General features: G+C 39.7%; 1 protein-coding gene across 1 annotated transcript in view; it reads right to left on the bottom strand.

Moving 5' to 3' along the window:
• The window catches only part of ITSN1 (intersectin 1), a 279,862-nt gene that overhangs the window by 42,980 nt on the left and 227,321 nt on the right, over nt 1–9,561 (bottom strand). The window contains exon 30 of the mRNA XM_036744721.1: nt 4,034–4,155. Coding sequence (XP_036600616.1) covers nt 4,034–4,155 — 122 coding nt within the window. The remainder of the gene's footprint in view (nt 1–4,033; nt 4,156–9,561) is intronic.

Here is a 9,561-nt window from a genome sequence, read left to right as displayed (position 1 = left end):
TTTCTTGTACAGGAACTTTATTTAATTGTGGGAATGGTGAGAAAACTTTAATTAATTGTTTGGACCTAGTCCTGCATGGCTGGGAAAATGGACCAACCCTACCTGTTGCTTAGAGACACTTAACTAAGGACCTAGGTTATGCTGACCAGGAACCCAGGCTGATCCAAAGATTGATACATGGAGTTTTTCCACAATTATGCATCTCAAGCAACTCATTTATCTTATCTGAAAACTGGCCCTGTACTAGTCAATTAGTTATTGTTTCTATATTCCTTGGACTGAATATAGATATTGGCGGGGGTGGGGGAGTGGGATACCTCTTTTTCTGATTTCAGAGAATTAAGCCTGTTCACTCTTTCCCTCCCAACTTAGAAAGCCCCCAATCTTTCCTCCAATTAGAAATCAGATTACCTAATTTTGTGTCCTGGTTAATTGTTTTCTTTTAATTAATTGGTCTTATTTGATTGTTTTTGATACATAAAAATCTCCCTCTCCTTGTATTCAGGGTCCAGTGCCAAAGCTGAGGAGTCCTGGTCCTGATTTGTTATGCAGTTGGCATGCATTGCTTAAATAAATTGGTATGCTTAGAAGCTCAAACATTTGGTTTCCTCAGTTATTTCATCTTTCATCCACTACACATTCTACCCATGCCTTCAACTGATGATTTATGCTACCTTAAAGGCTAGGGCACCAGAAAGTAAAAGATCTCTTTCAGAGAACAGAGTCACAATCTGAAGCTAGAAGGAACCTTAGAAGCCATGCAGTCTAACTCATTGACTTTACGGGCGAGGACACTAAGGCTTAGAAAGGTTAATTTACTTGCTGGAGGATACACAGGTAGTAAGTTACAGGATCAGGATTTGAACTCAGGACTTGTGACTCCAAATTCAGCACTCTTTCCACTGCATTGTGCTATTTTTATTCCATGGGTTGAGTTAACTCATTCAAAGATCCAGCAGGGATGTCAACAGATCTAGCCCTCTGCCTAGATTCAATAGTTATTTTTATTTGAATGTTATCTGAAACAGCTATCTAGAGCAGTTTCAAAAGCCGAGATTCCATAGTCTCCCTCAGAAAGCTGCTCTCACATTAAATACATGAATATGAATACACGAAATAAAATTGGGCCTAAGACTTATCTCCTGTGGACACAATTCAAAATATACCTCCTTGCATCAAAAAAGGGAGGGGTACCCACTCTGAGTATGATACTCCTGCCAGCGCTACCCTCTCTGAGCCCAACGTCAACTAGCCCACAACTTCCTATCTTGAAGTGATAGGAATTCCACATGTAGAACTCACAGATCTTACTGGGGGTTAATCCAGTGCCATATTGTTCAGACTACATGAAACATTCCTTCCTAAACCTGATATCACCCTGTAGCTAGTAAAGCCTGAGAGTCTGTTTAGCTTTGGGCTATTCTCCAAAGAGGCAGTCACCCAGGGACTCAAGAAGTGAAGCTTCCCACAAAGCAAAGACCAAAGAGCATGCTCTAGTGGCCATCCTGCTTGGCGATGAGCTCCCACTCCTGGCACTTGGGAAGGTCCTAGAAGAATAAATGAATCAGTGTCATATGGGGGATATGAAGGATCTGGGAAGGAATGTACTGAATCATGGTGACAGAGACACAGAATGGTGGAATTACAGAGGACCTTAGAGATCATCCGGTCAGTCAATCAATCAATATTCATTGCCTACTATGTGCCAGGCACTGTGCTAGGTAAATAGAAAAAAAAAATGACGGTCTCTGTCCTCAAAGAACGTATACTCTTTTGACCAATCCCCATATTTTGGCAGATGAGGAAAATGAGTCTCAGAAAGGTAAACTGACTTGCCTAAAGTGTATTAGTGGTCAAATAAGACCTTGAATTATCACTGAAATCATCTACAGTATTCAGTACCTGGGGTGGGGGGGAGGGTGGCAAGGAGAGTGGACAGGAAGATGTACTTCCCAAAGACTCCTTTGGGGGACAGAAGAACCAAAGGGAGGGACAGAGAACCTTAACCCTCAGGGAGGGAGGAGGGTGGGGAGAGAGTGACAGGATGGGGGGGGGGCAGGTAACTGGAGTCTCTTTGAAAAACTGGTCTGGAACTTTTGTGTTTTAAAGTGCAAGAATGTGTAGAAGATTTAGAAATATGTGGCACCAGGAGAAACTGTCACTAGTGCCATTGGTACTCACATTTCTTTCTTTTTTTTTTTTGAGGGGGAAGTCAGGGCAATTGGGGTGAAGTGACTTGCCCAAGGTCACACAGCTAATAAGTGTGTCAAGTGTCTGAGGCCAAATTTGAACTCAGGTCCTCCTGACTTCAGGGCTGGTGCTCCACTCCCTGAGCCACCTAGCTGCTCCCCCCACCCCCCTGACTCACATTTCTGAAATTCACATTTCTATAGTATTTTAAGGTTGGTAAAGGCCTTTCCTCACAAGAATGTATTACTATACCCATTTTATAGAAAAGGAAACTGAGACTCAGAGAGGCTGTGACATAGTCACATGATCGCAAGGGGCTGATTTAGGCCATGAAATCAGGTCTCTCCTGGATCGCAACCTAGCAGTCAGTAGTTCACTATCGTCCCTCTCTGTTTTCTAATATGGATTAGAGAGAGCATGGGGGGAAATTACCTAGATCTTTGATTTGGACTTATAAAAATACTAATTATAGTCATTGGCACAAAGATATTTTATACCTAATTACTTCCCTTCCCCACCCCCAAACTATATGTTAGGTAGGTACCACCTTGGCTTGGGATTATCCTAGAATGGCAATACATAGCTTAAGTGAGGGAGAGATAAATCATTTGACCAAGGTAAATGGTAAAAAAAAAATTATTAAATAGATGAGAGAGAAGAATTCCTAGGGAGAATTCAACTTTGAGTATTCATCTTCACTGGAATCTCACTTCACTTAATTAGGGGACAATATTTCTGGAGTTCCCAAAGAACTTTCTTATATAGCAAAGCAGTCTGTGGGTCAAACTGAGGTTATCTATGATGGTTGCCTTTGAAGTTTTATCTAATAGACTCTTCATAGCGTAGGGTAGGGGTGGGTAACCTGTGGCCTCGAGGCCACTGGTGGCCCTCTAAGTCCTCAAGTGTGGCCCTTTAACTGAATCCAAATTTCTCACAGAACAAATCCCCCTAATAAAAGGATTTGTTCTGTAAAACTTTTGACTCAATCAAAAGGGCACACCCAACGACCTAGAAGGCCACATGTGGCCTCAAGGCCACAGGTTCCCCACCCCTGGTATAGGGTATACAGGCATTAGAAAGAAGTATTTGACACAAACTGGGAACTGAAGCTGTCATTCAAAGGAGGCAGCACATTTTGTTTCAGCTTCATGTACTCTCTCATATACTCTCGTTATACTCAGATTCACTGATTCAAGTATTTTTTTTTTAGTTTCTACCATAGTTCTAAATATTTGGAGGGGCAGAGGGAAAAAATTTGTTTTTCTCATCTGCAAAATGAGAGGTTTGGACAAGATGATCTCAAAGGTTCTTTCCAGTTCCAACATGCTGTGATTTTATTCAAGAATTCAGATCTCTTCACGTGTATAACCTATATCAAATTGCTTGCCTTCTTAATGGGGTGAGGAGAGGGAGGGAGGGAGACAATTTGGAACTCAAAATTTGAAAAAAAAGGATGTTAAAATTGTTTTTTCATGTAATTGGGGAGAAAATAAAATATTAAATTAAAAAAATAAGAATTTAGATCTTTTAATTTCCTGCTCAATTCTCTGGGTACAACATTGCTTCCTGCTTTACCACTATTCTAAGAAAACATTTTGCTTCTTCCCTGGCAATAGACCTATGACGTAAAGATGCAAACTTCTTCCTACTTTTCCCAGAGGATAAGTCTCATGTCATTTAGGATAGTCTTGGTGTCCTTTATACAATGGTTATTCCATCAAAAATTCACACATAGTAAAACACCTGGCCAAACAACTCTCAATCAGAGCTCCCCATTTCACAATGTTACCACATTTCCAATGAAGCAACACCAAAACGGCGCCCTCCCCATTGCTGTTTTTACCTCTGTGACTAACTGCAGGTCATTGACATAGTTCTCTTCTGTAACAAGTAGCTCATGGATATATCCCTGTCGCTTCCTTTCTGTTGGTGTCAACATATCCAAAAGATGTAAATCTGCACACCCTGGAAAATACAATGACATTGGACAGTTTATTCAGGGATGCTTAAAAGCTAAAGTCCATCTGCCTAAAAGGTTACCCCCATTCTTTATTATGTCTGAGTTTGGTTACTTTGGTTTGTTCCCTTACCATATTATCTGTTTAACAAAAACATTGAAAAGAAAGTTAAGTATCACCAAAAAAATGACTACTCTGTAAGCCTCTGGACCAGGGTCAGCAAACTGAAGACCAAATTCAGCCCAAGGCTTGCTTTGGTACAGCCCCAGCTAAGACTGTTGTTTGGTGTTTTTTTTTTTTACCTTTTAAAATACAATAAAATGTTATTTACAAGTGTAAAAATCATGGGTTATAATAAAGAGGAAGGATTTCGTCCCACAGGCTGGTTTGTCCACCCCTGCTCTGGGCTAATTCTTTGGGGTTCAGGAATGGTGCAAAGTTCAATCACTGGAAAATACACCTTGAACAGAAACACTCTATTGAACTAAGTACATCTATAGCTTCAGCCGGATCATCCCAGATCTTCCTTAGGAAGGTAAGAGTCTTAGGAGGTGGTCTCAGGTTAGGTTGGGCATCTTCTCCATCTATGGCATCCTCAGGTTTAACCTACCTCAGGGTGGTCTCAGAAGTTATTGGGGTTCCCACTGCTTATTATGGCTACAAGATATTCAACGGCTCTCACCTAACCTGGGTGTTTTTATTGGGAGGCTCAGCATTCCCTGAAAGATAGACGATTTTTCATATGTGACAGAACCTCAGGGCCAGAAGCCACTTCCAACTCACAGCTTCCCTGGCATATTATTATAGTTTCTATATAGGTTATTGTAGTGGCTGTTCCTGAACAGATATGCCCAGGGAGTTCTGCCATTTGAAATCTTTCTCTCCCTTCTAGGCTTAGAGAAAGTATCATCTCCTCCATGAAATTTTCCTAGATTCTTCAAATTTCTCATTGTCCTTTGTGTCTCTCCCAATCACATTCTCCTTTGGATCTTATCCACTTGTGTACATTCCTCCTATTAGATTAAACTTTTTCTGAGGGTAAGGATTGTGATATTTTCCACATTGTAGCCCTAGAATCCAGCACAGTGCCTTGCTCTTAATAGGCACTTAATAAATGTGGTGATAAATTCACTTAAATTCCATTTAAGGTGATGACAGTAGCAGGAGGTGCGTACTTGGATAGCTACAAAAAGAACTGAGCAAAAGTATTAGGTGTCATTTTGAATTCTCATCCCTCAAGGTCCATTGGCTTCTTTTTTTTGAGCTTTTATTTAATATTTTATTTTTCCATTGGCTTATTTCATTGAAAGCTGTGATCTGCTAAAATTAAAAAGAGAATGGTCACAAAAATCAGTGTAAGCCCTCCTGTAGGGTTGGAGACACAAACTTTGAGCTAGGGCCCATTGCTAAATCTTTCAGTTGGCTTCGTTGCATTCCATTTCAAGTATTTATAAGTGGGGGGGATGATAAATGCTTTTTATTAAAATTTTTGTACTGATTATGAATTAGCAAGGAGAAAGTAAGCCATTATTACTCATTTGGGGGGGTGGTATTTTGGGGCATTTTGTAACTCATTCAACTTGTAAGTGAATTAAAGTTTTAAAGAAAATTAATTTGTAACTCAGTTTGATTTATATTTTTAAGGTAAAGTATAGCTGCTATTTGAAAATTTAAGTTTGGGTCAGTTTTAGTTTCTTTGGCATAATGAATAAAATAATTTTCCTCATGATTGAATATTTAATATTTGCCTAAAAAACCCACTCTCTGTGTACACACAGTAATGATTTCATCTTACACGTCTATGTTATTTGAGCACCTGCTGTGGACAAAGACGTACCAAGTTGGCTGGTGTCACCAATTTTTCCAGATGTCTAACTAGTACAACTCTTCTTAAATTCTTACTGGGAAAAAACAAATTCTACCTGACTAGCTATCCTATTAATAAAACATAAGGTTTAGGGGAAAGGCTATTCTTTCTTTTCAAAGAGGGGTCTTGCATTCCAGGAAACTATGACTTTTTAGAAGAGCATGTTTTCTGAAGTTTTTCAGGATTTCTTGATTTAGAAAGAAATATTAAAATGTCAGCACATGGTGAGGTCTGAAAAGCAGTCACAGCAGTGGGATACGTTAATGCGTAAATAAAATGCAGGAATTCACAAATACGAGGCAATTTGTCAGCTGCTTATTGGAGTAAGCCACCCAGCTCAGGGCTTCTCTGGGTAAGAAGTGAACAGAAGAGAGCCATCGGATAAGATGGGAAATCAGTCAAAACTCTAGAGAATTCTCCAGCAGAGAAGATGCCAACCTACACTGGCAGAGGGAATTTCTTCACCTGGAAGTTCATTATACCAAGGAAATCACAGGTCTAGTCCTGATTCCCCATCTGAGAAAAGTTAATAGCAATTGTGAGACCAGCTTGGAAAAGAAAAGACTAAAGAGCAACTTAATACTTAAGTTTCAAGTTCTGAAAAAGGCTCTTTTAGTTGAATAAGTTTTTACTAAGCACCTATGATATGCCAAGTACTGTGCTAGCCACTGCATTTACAATGACTAAAACAAAACAGTTTCTGCCCTCAAGGAGCTTCCATTCTGCTGGAGGAAAACAACATGTAAGTAGATAAGAAAATATAAAATATATTCAGGATAAATACAAAGTAATTTCAGGAAGTGGGAGGATCAAGAAAGGCCTTATTAAGGAGGTAACATTTAAGAAATTAAAGGACCCAAAAGGTGGAGATGAGGAGAGACAATCCAAGTGAGGGAGGTGATGAAGGCCTGAATCAGGGTGGTGGCTATATGTTGTGTGTGGTTTGTCTTTTACTCTTGAAGAGGACCAGGACATCAAGGGGATGATGCTGTGACTTGCAACTGACTTTGATTTGAGTGAGGAAGGGCTATGCAAAGTCACCAGCCTCACTTTCTCCTCCAAAGTCATCTGGGTCCAGTGGCCAGTTATCGATCAGGATGACTGGAGAAGGCCCAGGATGCAGTGGGAGACCCTGGCCCTTTTAAGCTAAGGTCTTTTCAAATTCTCACCTCCCTCAAGGCTATGTGAAGTGAGAGAAGAAGCCGGATGCAAGAGATTGTATCTGGTGTGTAAAGGATAGCAGAGAGGCAAAGATGACTCCACTCCAAGGTTGAAAACATGGATGATTAGAAAGTTGATGGAGCTTTAACAAAAACAGGGAAACTACAGAGACGGGCTTGACCAGAAAGTTATTTCCTCTTGGCTGTGTTGGGTTTGACATGCTCCATGGAAAATGTGACAGATAAAAATGAGCTTTGGGAAACAAGTAGGAATCAGATAAGACTTCAGAGAAGAGGGGAGACAGCTGTCTAGCACTCATACAGCACTTCAAGGTTTACAAAGCACCTACAGATTATCTCAACTGATGCACCATTCCAAACTGAAATAATGGCCTGAACAAAAGTTTACTGAGAGTAACTAGTTCATGGTGGACAAATAATAGGATCGCAGACTTAGAATTGGCAGGAACCTGAAAGGCCACTTAGTCTAATTTATCCCAACCTCTTCATTTTTTGTTTAGTTGTTTTTCAGTCTTGTCTGACTCTTCATGACACCTTTGGGGGTTTTCTTGGCAAAGATACTGGAGTGGTTTCCTGCTCCAGCTCATTTTAGAGATGAGGAAACTGAGGCAAACAGGGTTAAGTGACTTATCTAGAGTCACACAACTAGTAAGTGTCTGAGGCTGGATTTGAACTCAGGAAGATAAGTCTTTCTGACTCCATACCCAGCACTATATCCAGTGTGCCACCTAGCTTCCTTCATTTCATAGGTAAGAAAATTGAAGCATAGTAAGGTCACACAGGTAATTTTGACATGTGAAACCTCTGACTACAAATGCAGGATCCTTTCCATCTTACCTTTTCTGAGTCCACTTTTTACACTGGAATTATCAACTGTATCAAAAGATATTCTGATTTGGTTGAGAGAGCCTTACCAAATTTCTCATAGAATTTCTCCAGACCTCTGCTTCCTGTTTTAGTGCGTAAGCGACAATTATCTTTCATGTAGTCTTTTGCTATTTATTGACCTGTACCATCAGCATTTTCTTCATCATTCTTCTGAACAGTGTAAAGGAATCACCACAAGACCTAGACTGGTTTGACCAGCAAGCATTTGATATGCCTGCCAATCCAGTCAAATCCAACATTTATTAGTACCTACTATATGCATAGCACCATGCTAGGCATTGAAGTACAAAGATGAAAAAAAATGTCCCTACCCTCAACAAATGTGCACCTGCCAATCAATGGCAACACCAGGTTAGAAAGATAATTCAACTGCAAAATTTTACAGCGGGGGATGGTGGGAGATTACCCAGTGATTTGTGATTGCTTCACAAAACAATGAAGAGTCTTAGAAAAAAAAAGAGTGCAGCAAGTTTGGCAAAAGATCTAATTAAACCAGATTATCCTCAGAACCTTCATAGACTGACTCTGAAGGACTTGGGTTCATATTTCAGCTCTGATACTTACTATCTGTGTGACCTTTGGAAGTTACTCAACTTCACTTTTCTCATCTGCGAAATGAAGGGGTTATATTAGATGTCCTTGGAAGTGCCTTCAGTTGGCAAAACAAATAAATGAAAAAATGGAACACTGCTGTCAGCATTCCTACAATAAACTTTTACCATTTATGACAATGGAACCACCACATTTGAACTAACATCTCAGAGGCCTCCAAGATGGAGGTGAAAATGATGCTCAAGAATGCTACTGAGAAGTACACATAGAAGAAATCTATATTGGCAGCACTACACTTTTTAAAGCACCAAGGGATTGATTTTTAAGATAGATAAGAGGGTATAAAGCCCAAAACCGGGGTGGGGGGGCAGGGAAAGGATTGCAGATTATGCAGATTATCTTCCCTAAAAAGCTAATCAAGAGAACATTAATGATTATTGACACAGATCCTCTTTCATCTCTATGAACAATTTTACGAGAATGATCCATTTTAAAGGTATTCTTGATGAAAATATAAGAAAGGAATAGGAATGTTTTTGTAAACAATTTTCTCCAGAAGATTACATCTCAAAATCACATGACTGAAAGGTATAGAGTTTGCAAGGTCCTTTTGTCTTTATTGTTTGGTTTATTTTGTCTTCCCATTGGACTTCAACGACTTTGGAGTAAAGCGTGAGGCTGATGACTTAGTGCAGCTTTGCCTCATTTAAATCTAATTCAGGAGCAAGTCAAGACAACACCCTTGTGATGTCACTGGTCCTCTTAGAGAATAATGGATGAACAATTACAACATTTATTAAAAAAGTATTTGACTCACAAAAGAGCAAACTTCCTTCAAGGCTCTCCTCAAACAAAGTATCTCCACTTATGTTAAGCTCACATGCAATTTTGTGATATATGTAACCACTTTATCCTTTCTGGTTAT

Source organism: Trichosurus vulpecula, chromosome 2 (genome assembly GCF_011100635.1).
Source record: "Trichosurus vulpecula isolate mTriVul1 chromosome 2, mTriVul1.pri, whole genome shotgun sequence".
Lineage (NCBI taxonomy): Eukaryota > Metazoa > Chordata > Mammalia > Diprotodontia > Phalangeridae > Trichosurus > Trichosurus vulpecula.
The sequence above is the reverse complement of the archived record's forward strand: the minus strand, read 5'-3'. Positions and strand labels throughout refer to the sequence as shown.